The 12,995-nt window shown below is 37.4% G+C and overlaps 1 protein-coding gene across 5 annotated transcripts in view; it reads right to left on the reverse strand.

The window, feature by feature from the left end:
- The window catches only part of LOC112151163 (rho GTPase-activating protein 12), a 62,347-nt gene that overhangs the window by 46,112 nt on the left and 3,240 nt on the right, over positions 1-12,995 (reverse strand). For all 5 annotated transcript variants that reach the window (XM_036216192.1, XM_036216193.1, XM_024279880.2 and 2 more), the window contains exon 2: positions 2,642-3,397. In XM_036216192.1, coding sequence (XP_036072085.1) covers positions 2,642-3,328 — 687 coding nt within the window. In that variant the 5' untranslated portion in view covers positions 3,329-3,397. The remainder of the gene's footprint in view (positions 1-2,641; positions 3,398-12,995) is intronic.

A 12,995-nucleotide genomic window follows, 5' to 3' on the forward strand; every position in this document is an offset into this window, starting at 1 on the left:
TACAAATCTAGCTAATCTCATATGGAATGAAAGCATTAAAGAAATAATCCCAGCAACATATTTTATTCTTTTGACAATGCTGTGAACTTTCAAAAGGTGAATCGAAATTTGAGATATTTTGTAAATCAGTTTATATTTCATTAAGTTTAGTTGAACTGATGACCAAAAGTGACATGAAAAAAATATGGATGTGTTAGCAGAAGAGTGAAAAATGATTAAATACCAAGACTAGAGGTTGTTTTCTCTAACTTATTATTTGAGATTCTTAAAAAGCTGTGTCAAAAATGATGAACTATTGTGATCCTGAGGGCAGAGGAATGATTAAAATCAGTGGAGGAGAGGGCATTGAAGCAGTAAATTAAAAACACAGAGATGTTGATGGCCATATTTTCCACTGGCTGCAGGGAAGCGTCTGCTTTATTGAACTCTGTGTCCAGCCCAAAATGACCGCAGGTTTTCTGACATTCTGTATACATGCACATGAAGCCTACGCAGCAAACTCACTGGCTCATAGAATCAAGGCAATAAAGACTTTTTCTTATTTTGATCCTTTCTTTAGTTGACTTTTTAAGGAAATGTAAAAAGATAAAAGTGAAACGTGGTTAACTGGACGAAACTACACCTTCTTATAGGAGAACATGCAAATGAATTTAAATGCAAATGTAAAATCTAAAATTGTACCATTGTCCAAGAGTTGACTACCTATCATGACTCAGGTGGTTGAAACCCTTTTTGTATGTATTAAACGTAAATAAAAATATTATTATTTGGATAATTTCTCTTGCTTTGTTGATATGATTCTGTTCATTTATGTCAAACACACAGATGCCGGTTCTTTATATCCTTTAAAAACACATGCAGTTGTTCTTTTTGCCATACTTAACCATGATGCCTTAGCTCAACAATAACAGTCTTTTTTTATTTCTTCTTTTTGTCATTGTCTGTTGTCAGAACAAAATCGTCTGGTGAATCAGGGAATCAATGTTAGTTAGGGTGTTCTTATTTTAGAACGTCCAGACTCAAAACTAAGCAGGTATCACCAGCAGCAACAAGCTGTCGGGAAAACAAACAAGCAGCCAAGTGAAACCGGAGCAGTTTCCCATCAGCAGCCCTGCATGGGAACGGTTCGGACCCAGATCACCTTTACAGGACTGTGGATCCAAGCAATCGATCACCGTGAGAAATGCAAAAACTTTTAGAAAAGTGAAGATCTACTGAGCAACACAGTCACTGCAGCCTTTTAGTGAACAAAACAATTATACTACAATTAATATGTAAATAAAAGATTTCAGTGTAAAGATGTTTTCCTTACAAACAGTAACAAAGGTGGTAAAATTAGAATGAAAATAGGAACAGCTGTGAGGTGTAGATCACTTCACTTTGTAAATATTTAATGACATGTAGGCTAGTTAAACTGTGTTACAAATGTGAGTTTAAAAGAAAAAAAGATTTTTAAAAAATCAATCAAATTGATGATTTTCCTTTCAAATTCCAGGAAAAAAATAGTTTTTATTTTCTATTTTTTTTATTTCAGTAGTGACAGTTCTAAACCTCTGTTTAGTTTAGCTCACTAGATTTGTGGAACATGGACTTTAAATAGGAAATGTAAAAAAAAAAGATCAATAAATCAAATCTAATTTCTAAACTTAAGTTAAGCTGTTTTTTTTCCAGCAGAAGTAGTTGCATAATGAACATAACCTGAAAGAAAACTCTGATGGTGATATTTGCTGCAATTTCAAAACTCTACACAGCTGTGCAGATGCAGGAATGAAAATTAAAAACCAATATATTTACAAATGACCAAAAATGAGTTACTAGCGAATAAAGCTGAACACTGGTCGCAGATGAGTAAAACCAGCTCGACAACTTTGACCTTTGTTCTGCTGTTTCAATGGAACAAAGAAAGACTGAAGGAGGAAGGAACTCCATTGTAGAATGGGCTGCTTTATGGACTATGACCTTATATATGTTCCCTGTCTGATAACCTTTCAAAGAAAACATGCAGTCAGTCTTGTGAATATGACAGAGGAAAATAGATCACAGGTTAATGTTTCTGTAAAAGATACCCAGCATTTAAAAAAAGGAATTTTTTTCAACAAAAAAGCATAAAAACTAAGTAGCGGGAATATTTCATGTATTACTGAACTGTCCTCTATTTATAACTGAATATAATGGTTCTTCGTTGATACAAATGCGTCCTGCATTTACGTTGATTCCCTCATGTCTCATCAGGTCTTAATAGCTTAAAGAAAATATCCTGATTTGTATTTTTTACACAAAAATACAAGTCTCTGACACATACTAAAGTCAAGTTGGGAATTTTTCACATCACAAGTACACTTTAGAAATTTAGAAAAGCAGGAAAAAGTTCAATATTTTGTCCTGTCCAAAAAAAAAGATGTAAACATAATCAATATAAAGTTTAGCATAAAATACAAAAGAGGTTTATACAAATATATACTTGGTGTGTCAGAAGATCAATAACCCCTGAATCCCTGTTGTGATAGTAAAATCTGTCTAACACAAGAGGCTCTCAGCTCAAATCTGCTTGCTCAACTGTTGTTCTACATTCTCCATTAAAAACTAGGAAACTCTACAAAATAATGATACCCAGATTGAAATAAGATAAGAGCAGTCTTACCTGGAGTTGTTCGGTGGAAGAGCCGCTCAGTTCGTCTCCAGACTCAGAGTCGTTGGTGCGTCTATCTTCCCCCGCAGAGTCACAGTAAGTGCTATCAACATCCAGGCCGTCTCTGTTCGGGGATCTGGCTCGGCCGCGGGGCAGGGTGGCGGACAAACCCTTTTGAGATTCCTGGGGTCCAGCTTCTTGGACAATGATTTCAGTTGGAGCTCGGTCATGGTCAGTCGGGGTAAGGGGGGAATGACGGGGGCTACTGTTCCTGCGCCGACTTGGGGGAGTGAAGTGACCTGAAGATGCGGTTTGAGCAGACGGAGAGCGCTGAGATTTGGATTCATGCCGACTGAGGCCTTCAGCGGCCTGGTCTTTTAGTCCCAGGTCCAGATGAGATGGATTGACCCAGTATGAACTCCCAGTTTGTGGAATTTTTGAAGCACCACCAGGGTGATGAGGGAAAGGTTTGGGGGGAGGCATCAGAGCTTTGCGAACTTCCCGGACATATTGAGCAGGTACATAAAACGCTTTAGTCCCATCATCTTTCTTCACCTGCCACCAATCTTCGTTGGTTTTCTTGACCAGCAGGTAGCGCTCACCCTGGTGGATGGAAATGAGGCGGTCCTTGGACTTGTACTCATAGTCATAATCCACCTCGATGTAGACCTCACCTGGGGCTATAGGCAGGTGTGCCATATTGTCTCTGTCTGCTTGAGAGTTCAGGAGTAAACAGAAGTATTCCCTACCATGGCATCATGGGAAAATCTGTGAAAGAGACCAATAGTTTCAGATTAATATGGTGTTTAAAAGCACATGTTTACTTGCATCTTGTCACTGTTATGCATAAAAAAATCATGTAGTCTTTAAGATAAATAATAAAAGAATCTTCTCCAGATTTACAAAAGGGATACACAAGGATCAGAGGTATGTCGGGAAACTGATAATCTGATCACGAACAAATTGGGAAAATTGAATAAAAATCACGACACAGATAAAAAAAAAGGACCAAAAGAATCCTTAAACTTTGAAACATTGATCAGGTCCTTCCTGAAGCGGTTTGTTACCAACTCTAGAACCAAATCTAACAATAAAAGAATCAAATTTCTGCAATGGAGGTTTAGGATGTAGCATTTTGTTTGGTTGACATTGTGAAGGTTCTCACTCCAATCGTCTTTGGATCTATTGTAAAAGCATTCTCAGTGGTCTTTTAACTAGAACTATGCTATTTTTAGCCAAAATTGAAAAACATGTCTTTTTCTAGGACATAGTTTCTGCAGAGAAGCAGAAGTTCACTAGAAATCCACCTCTGAGGTGTGGCCTGGACTGTTGGCATAAGCCCGCCCCGACTAACAGTCATAGATCTGTTTACATGCTCTGCTGCTGCTTCCCCAAACTAACATCAGCATCCAACAAAAATGGAAGCTATCCAGCTGTACAGTTTTGAGCCCTCAGACGAGGGAAATGAAGACGTTCATGAATCTATTTATTTGCAAGTGGATGCATCAGAATGGAGAAGAGCTGGGCTAGTGCCTTGCTGATATTGGCACCTATGACACAACTACAAGCTTTTTTAAATGACATTTTATCATATGGACCTGTTTCACAACAATTTGAATAGATAAATATTCAGAAATGCAGTTTTAATCTGAACTGATTCGTCTTTATGATCTTTATGTCTTCTAATTGCTCTTGAACTAATTCCAGCCCTCCAGTGAACCTGCACCCTTTTTGTACTTTTGTATTATTTTATTTTTTTCTGTTGTACATACTCTGTACTGTTATTGAAACTTGTACAGAAATTCCTATGCTTCCCTTAATCTAAACTGTGACTCCGAGAACTTCGAACAAGAATTCCAATATAAGTTGATGCATACATGGCAAATAAAAAACCTTGAACGTGACCTCCATCATCAGAAAACGTCATAAGGACATGTTAAATAAAAAAAACATGATTTCCAACGGAGTGGGTCCCTAAGACAATTAGTGGTGCTTTAGTGAAACATAAAATACTTTGGTAAAGTTATGTAGAGGTCAAAGTTTTATAAAAGCAGATGTACTTCAGTAAAAAAAAAAACAAAAGGGGTACAAAAACCTCCAGAATCATCTCATTTGGAGTGCTTGATTCAAAATATTATTCTAGGAGGTTGTACTGTCTGTGCTTCAAGCAAACCTGGAGTTAAAAAGTATACAGGGTTTCTGAAAGCATCACATGACGTTTGTGAAGATCCTAAATAAGAGATTGTGTTTGTGACTAGACCATAGACTGTAAAAATAATGGACTGAGCGAGCAATGAGGTCCCCCATTGGAAATGCATTACTTCCTCTCCTCGCAAAAGTAGGCCGCCGCTTTCACCGTCAATTCCTGAAACGGATACCGCCATTTGCAAACAATCTCCGGCGATTGGTCTGAGTCATAGCTGAGTCATGGAATCTACAGGAAGTACTGTTGCCAATCAGGAGTGAGTTTATTGCAACCGTCTGCCTCTTTCCACACCTCGACCACGAGACCGCGGATGTAAACGCCGGCTCGAGACGAGGCTGAAGTTGGCTTCCGATTTTTTCGAACAGGACCTGTTTTTAGGTGGTCTGAGTTCGAAAAATACAGTGGAACGCTCTCGCTGTGAATCGGAAGCCAACTTCAGCGTCGGCGGCTCGAGAGAATTGTACAAGTCATTGCTGAAGCCTTTGAGGGAGAACCATCCCAACATTTGATTCTGTCAGCGGTCCTTTGGGATTTACTTACATTTATTCCTTTTTGTCAAGATAAAAGGAGCATTTGGGTGACGCCGTGCCCGAACTGCGCGCGGCCCCCTCGCGCGAGCCGCAGCAGCGTTACTTCACATGCAGGTTACAGTCTGATCAGATGCACGAGAGAAGGGCGTTCAGCTGTATTTAAAATAAATAGCCATCCTAACAAGTGAACAGCGGGATCTTTTTCTGTTTGAAAATACGACCGGGTCCTTTCAAGTTTGTCTCGCGCTCCTCAGACGGCTGTGTCTAATTTAGGCTGAAGCTGGAAAAGTGCAGCGAAGATGAAACTTTGGTTAGTGATTTTATGCGCATATATGCAACGTATAATTTATAAGCTACAATCAAAACAGTGAAATAAAGAAAGACGAACGTTAAACAAACCAAAAAGTCCAAAGCACATAACCTCAGAGTGAAATCTATTTCTACAGAGTAAATCCTCATCTAAAAATGTCGACAGCATGCTCCTCTTGTTGTTTTAAACTGCTGCATCGGTACATTCCATTGAGGAAAACAACAGTAGGACAATGATTGGTACATTGTTGAATTGTAAAGTAGGTGTTAAAAGGTCTTCACGGACCCATTGATGAAGTCTGCTCCCATTGGCTACCCGTCATATGTCACTCAAACCCCCCAGACGTTCGACGTCAGACCCACAAACGCTTATTGAGCCATCTGATTGGTCAATTTATAACTCTAATAACTTGTGATAATGGAAAAAAATCTTTGAAAAAAAATTAGGATTAGAAAAAAGAAGTTAAGCAGAAAGCAGCAGAAGAAGAATGATTATTCTGACATATAAAATGACTGAGAAATAACTGTCTGTTTCTCAATGTAAGTCAATGGGACTTTGGCCTTTTTGGAACCCAGTGGTACTTCCTATATGAACACGGAAGGAGGGGGGCTTGCTCTGTCCAGTTATTTTATATACAGTCTATGGACTAGACACAAAAAGGTGTTGTCCTTTCTCCATGTCGGCTGTTTTCATAAAACATTCACATTTGAGAAAAAAAACAACCCCCATTTTCATCTTCAAGTTATCAATAGGAAAACCTGTTGTCTAAAACATGACAGCAAAAATACAAAAAGACTCAAGTAAAAACCTTTTCTCTCTTATGTAACAACAACACAAACAACGTGGCCTTTCAAAGCCTCCACTAACTCAATCAGAAGACACTAATGCGATACAAATGGTGGACGTTTCCTCCTCCTCAAAGACTGAGTAAAGCATTCTGACTCTACTTCTGAGATTATGTGAGCCCGATCATCTTTCTCTGGTTCCTCCACTTCAGCTGTCCTTCAAACACTTCTCCTCTCAGAATGACAGATAGTTGAAAATCAACTTAAGCATATTTCCACTGAGCTGGAAGCCAAGTCAAGTTTTTACATAGTTTCTTGCTTTAATCACATGTGTAAACACACACTCTCCGTTACAACACCAGGTGAGGCGGCAGCAGACCTTGATCCTCCTGTGCTCTGAAATAAGCTCTCTATTACAGTAGTTGTATGCAAACGATGCAACTGAATGGGTGGATTTGAACTCAGTCGGACTCAAACAGAAACAACTTCTGATACAGTTGCTTAAAGAAGACCCAGTATTTATATTCCCAATCCAACTATATTTTGTTCTATTGTAAAATCAATCGCAGTGGTATTTTGATTATGATAACGCAAATTCTAGCCAAAATAAAAAAGCCTGCGTTGTTTTTTAAGACATATCTTCTACAGAGCAGCAGGAGTTTACCAGAAATTTGCCTCCGAGTTGTGTGGAAGTTAACCTCGCTAATTTCCCATCAGCCTTTTGCTTACACACACTCCAGCAAGCTTATAGCACCTCACAACCACAAGCTAACATTAGCGTAACAAAAAAACTAAGAAAAAAAAACTATCCAGCTGTACAGTTTTGAACCAGATGGCAGCTCAGACAAGGAAAATTAAGATGTTAATGGATCTATTTGTTTGCAAGTGAGGTTTTTCAAACCTCTGGTATTTATCTGCCACTGATCCTTCACTATTTGAGTAAAGAAATAATCTGAAACAGAGTTTTAATCTTAAATTAGTTTATAAATGTCCTACATCATGAAAAAAATCGTACATGTTTAAACACAATTTTTATTAGAGTGAGTTTTTAATAACATGAAATCAAAGCAATATTTAATAGGATTCACAGAGACAGGAGGGGAAACAAACTGCCTGCGTTGTGCAGCTGCTCTGAAAATTTCAGCTTTCCAGAGTTTGTCAAGAGAAAACATTTGCGGTGGTGCATTCCACACCTCTCTTATACCAATAAAAAAAGGAATAAAAAAAAAAACCCTGAGCTTTACAACACCATTGCCCCGCCTGAAAAAGTTAAGTTTACTTCCTGCAGTGGCATGCAGAGTCCAGCACAGGAGAAGAGCAGCCTCAGGTCAAAGCCAGAGGTGAAGCTATTCCAGCGGTTTAAAACGCAGGTCTGAATCCGCCTGACAACATTCAAATGAGCACTACATCAATACCAAATGAAACACAAGTGAATTTATGGCAAATGTAGGAGCAGCAATTGCAAAAAATAAGTTTTTTTTTTTTAAAGTGAAACCATTAAAGGAAATGCTAAAGGCTACAATAAATTTATTTTTTTAGCTCGTTTTTATTCTCTGACAAATTTGGACGCAACTGAGAGAACATAACGATTTTCTTAGTTTTCATATAGCTAGATCAGCAAATACCAATAAATGCCAGTTCTGACTTTTTTAAGTTATAGATGATAATATGCACAAACTAACTTCCTGTTTTTAATTTAAAAAAATTTTAATTACAGAAACAAAAAGAACAGAGCTTTGTAAAGCTGTGTTTTCATCATATTAAGATGTCTCTCCTAAAAAGGGCTTTAAAGTTTAATAAAAGCATCCAAGAATGGAATGAGAAGAAGAAAGCTCCAGGAGAATCTAAGCTGCAGTATACAGCATATAGATTACTGCTGATACACCAGAAGGATAGATAATATCCCACATTTAGCTGCTGTTTCAGCCTGTTTGACACATCACACAAATCTGCGAGCTAAACAGAATAAACACGTGAAATGTGCTGTACCACTTCCCTGTTTCCATTCTAAAGACTGAGAATAGAGCAGCACTGTGATGCATTAGACTGAGTGATGGATAAGTCAGAGCTAAAATAGGCAGCTTTCCTTGTTAACCTGTGACCTCCTTACTGAAGGGGCTGAAATGACAGAAGGAAGACTCCTGTAATCCTTGTGCTGCAGACCTATTTAATGCAGCATCAACTTGTAGCAGTCAAGGCCCCCAAATGGAACAATTTGTGTTTCCAGACCCTGGAACAAGAATTCACTCCCTAAGTAACTGACTAATTAAAGTGTCGACTCCCCCTCCCCTACAAGAAACCATTTGTCTTAAAACCCTGGAAGATAACATTCACATCCCGGTACAGGTGTCATAAAACTCCTCTCTGGAGAGCAGGAGGGCTGCATCTGGAGCCATATCTGATGGTCGGGTGATGGTACTGCATCTCACGGGAAGAAACATCCCATTTTCTTCACAAAGCTCTCTTTGAAGCTAATCAACAAAATTTACAATCGTTGACATGTGACATTTTGCAGGTTCCCTGAAAGCGATGGGAAACTTCTCTGCCACATATAAAAAAAAAAAAACTTTGAAGTGCACCAAATGTTTGTTAAACATGCATTCCTTGTTTCTTTGTTTCAAGTTAAATACACTCATATTTGTTGTTTTACCTAAAAGTGATGCATGTTTATGTGAAATAGGGTTAAGATAAAGAGTTTCTCTCTTTCTTCCTTTTCTTTTATTTTGGTTTCATATATGTTTTTTTTTTTTTTATTATTATTAAATTCTTTTTATATATATCATCTTTTAAATGTGATATCAACTTACTAGTCACGTGTTAGAATGAGACATTCTTATAAAAAGGGTATAATGTTTCTTTTATTTTTCTTGTTAAGAAGTGTTTTTCTTTAAGACCTCATATCTGCACCAAAGACACAGGATCAGGTAATATGAGATCATTTAAATTAGGAAAGGTCGTAAATTTTACTCCAATCATTCTGATTGGTTACCTCTCAGCCAATCCCTGTGAAAAATCCACTCTCAGGGCCGAAAGAAGTTGGTTAGATTCAGTTACACACAGTTTGAGGTTCAGAACAGAAACAGAACAGAATAGAATGAGAAGAAGATCAGAGAAGAACACATGAAGAGTAGATGAAGACAAGCTACAACAGACAAGCTAGAAACTCAGATAACAGACGAAGAACTTAGAACAAAGGAGAAACTTTAAACATTTTAGAAGTTCCGAGAGGAGAAAACTTCTGCGTATGCTTAGAGTTTTTGTGCAACCTTTTTCTCCAATTAATTTCGTAAATAGAACCTTCAAGTCATTTTAACTTTCGTATAGAATCTAATTTTTCTTTTTCTCTAATTCTTAGCGACCAAATAATTAATACGTTTTTTAGCCCGGCCAGCTTTGAAACTTTTAATATTGGTTGCTACCTTTTACCTTTTTGTGGACAACTTATCCTCGACCACCTGAGACAAAGCTAACAGAACTTGAGCAGAACCAACAGAATCTTCCCCTGGGTCAAGATTCTAACTCCTGCACCTGGCTGGGATCTCGGACAGATCCACACCTCGGAGCTCTGCCACGAACGGGGATCTCCACCTGGGTTCGCTGGATCCAACGGTACCAGACTTTCAGACCGCGGTGAGGAGTTTTTCCTGCTCCAAAAAGTTGCTGTTTGTGGTCAGAGTTAGTTGTCTGCTCATTTAGAATCTTAGATGCTAAATTCCTCCTTTTCACATTATAAACACCTCCTCTCTGCTCTCCTAAAACGTTTATTCCATCTTAGAACATACATTTACACACACACACACATCCTCAGCCTAATTTACATAATTTTACTTTGTTTTATTCTTTATTTTATCTTTCTTTATTATTTTTGCTAGTTACTGAAAGTTTGCTTCTATCTTTTACCTCTGAAAGTTATAATCAATTCTGTGCTTTTATACTCAATAATCCTGTTGTTAATCCAATTTTATACAATAAATAATTATTGATGTACCGTCGTTGTTTGTCTCTTAATTTTCTAAGTTCATTGAAGACGTCCCTTCAAAGAGTAAAGACACTTACTACTGAAGTGAGAGACTGATTAATTATTACTTATTGATTATTAGAAGTAGCAGATGATCATAAATGAGTAATATTTTCCTTCATTACGAAGGTGGTGCCCCGAGGTTAATTTGATAAAATTTTCAATTAATAAAATTAATAATTTCAATTAGATTTGGAGTTATTAATATTTCATATTTACCCTAAAATGCTACAAACTTCTTCAATGAAAAAATGTAAATTAGTTTGAAATTACACAAGCTAGGAAGTTAAAATATTAATTTTTTCACTACATATCAAATTTTTCATCTGATGTTCAGAACAATTGATGTTCTGAGACTTGAAATGATGAAAAATACTTTTCTGAAATTTTAATTAAACTTAATTCTGTTTGAAAAGTGGAACTGAAAACAAAAATGGATTCTTGTGAAAAAGAAAAAAAAAGTGTTGCAGCTGATGTTGATACAGACGTCAAAATCAGTCAGCGAAATATAAAGTTTGAATTAGTGAACCATACAAACAAGGATTACAAAGCTTTAGACTTCCATTAGTCTCTCATGTTGTTTTGCCCCGCCCTCGTAATTCCTGGCCAATGACTGAAGAGATCATTAGTCACATGGTTTTGTTTACAAGCTTTGATTCAAAACAGAAATGTCTGCTTGACAGTAGTCTGAATTAGGGGTGTGCCAAAATATCGATATTGCGATATTTAGTCCTGCGATCGATTCTCGATGGGTTCTCACCAAGTATCGATATTATATTTTCATTTGAAGAGGCTGCGTCTGAGTCGCGCCCCGGAACTATTGAGCAGATGGGCGCGCTAGGTCGGACTTTTAATAGCGATGCACGTGCTCGTTCGGGAGAAGCACCGGTGAGATACAGGCTCTGTAGCGCGTGTGTGAAGCATGTCTACCTGTCAGCATTTATCCTCCATCTGTAGGAGATCCAGCCGGTAAGAATTGACTTTGTCTGAGCGCTAGAATGTCAGCGATCACTTACTTCCAGTGCGCTGTAGGAATTAGGCGCACGCTTCGCAGTTGTTTGTCTACACTTCAGGGACCGTCGGAATTTTCGATTTCATGCACTTCAATGTTTAACCTGCTGCTGTACGGTGTAACTTTGGTAAATTTATAATGTGAAGTTTTCAAAAATGTATTAAATGTTGTTAATGTTAATTTAAAGTAATTCTTAAATAAATAAAGCAGGATTTGATGTATGAACTTAAATTAAACTGTAATTAAAATAAAGTACATGAATTCACTGTAAAATTAGGGAGGTTGCTAATTAATTGAAGCACTTAAAATTATATTTATTGCCATTATTATGTGTGTTTTAAGGTTTTTACCTATTGACTGCTGACTGACCAAATGGAAAATAGATAAAGATTGGAAAAATATTTTGACAGATAATTCCAATTTGGTTGTAGTCAATGCTCATCAAAGACATAGTGTTACTGATTTCAGCAATGTTGCACAAAAGTGTCTATAATTTGTTGCACAAAATAAGAAAAGTTGTTTATTATGATTGTGTTTAAGCTAAAAAAGATAAATGGGGATATATTTCCCCCAAAAACACGTTCTTCTATATAATGGTAGTTATTAGAGAGCATTTTTACCAATTATCGCAGTGTCGCGATATTATCGATATCGTGAGCCATGTATCGCGTATTGTATCGTGAGGTACCTAGTGATTCCCAGCCCTAGTCTGAATACAGACCAAAACAGGCCATAAACAGAAAATGTTCAATAGAAAATAATGAAGAAAAAACAAAATTAAGTTAAATAAGATAGTTTTATAATATACTCCAGGGAACACAAAGTGATTCCCTAAAACCAAAAGTTCATTTTTTTTTACATAGTTTTTTGTTAAGTAGTTTGTGCTAACCTCGATATCCATGACAATTTGGACTAAATAAAAAATTTAAAATCATCTCATCTTAACTGTGTTTTAGAAAATATTCAAGAGAACCAAAATTCTAAAAATCTGTCTAAATATTACACAAAATAATGACTAAATCGGGTAAGAAGAAGAAAAACAGAGAATGTGCATAGTTTAATGCTAAATGACAATAATCTAATAAAAACATGCTCTGAAAATCCCTCAGGGTTTAAAGTGGAGTTGGGACCCAAATAAAAAAACCCACACATATACCAGCTTGTGACCCTCACACAGCTTCCCGTGGTCATTCTGAAAGCCCTCTGGAGCCTTAAATACCTGGGGGTTGCTGTCTCATTCACTTATCCCTCCCTAGACTAAGCTCCAGTTACTGCACTGCTTTTCAGCAGACCGCACAAATCTTCTCAGAGTCCAATCAGCAAATTCAGAGGAAGCACCTTAATTTAAAGCGATGGTAATAAGATTTACATTGGGGCACTGGGGGACTGTAGGCAAAGAGGGGTAGCAGTGGGCAACAAAGAGGCACCTCTGTTGACCGGCTGCGAGTGATGGCGATGTTCAAACAGATTCATGTTTGTGCTGAAATGTCGTTTTTGTTCAGGGA

The sequence above is a fragment of the Oryzias melastigma genome, linkage group LG17 (assembly GCF_002922805.2).
Source record: "Oryzias melastigma strain HK-1 linkage group LG17, ASM292280v2, whole genome shotgun sequence".
In the NCBI taxonomy this organism is placed as follows: Eukaryota; Metazoa; Chordata; class Actinopteri; order Beloniformes; family Adrianichthyidae; genus Oryzias; species Oryzias melastigma.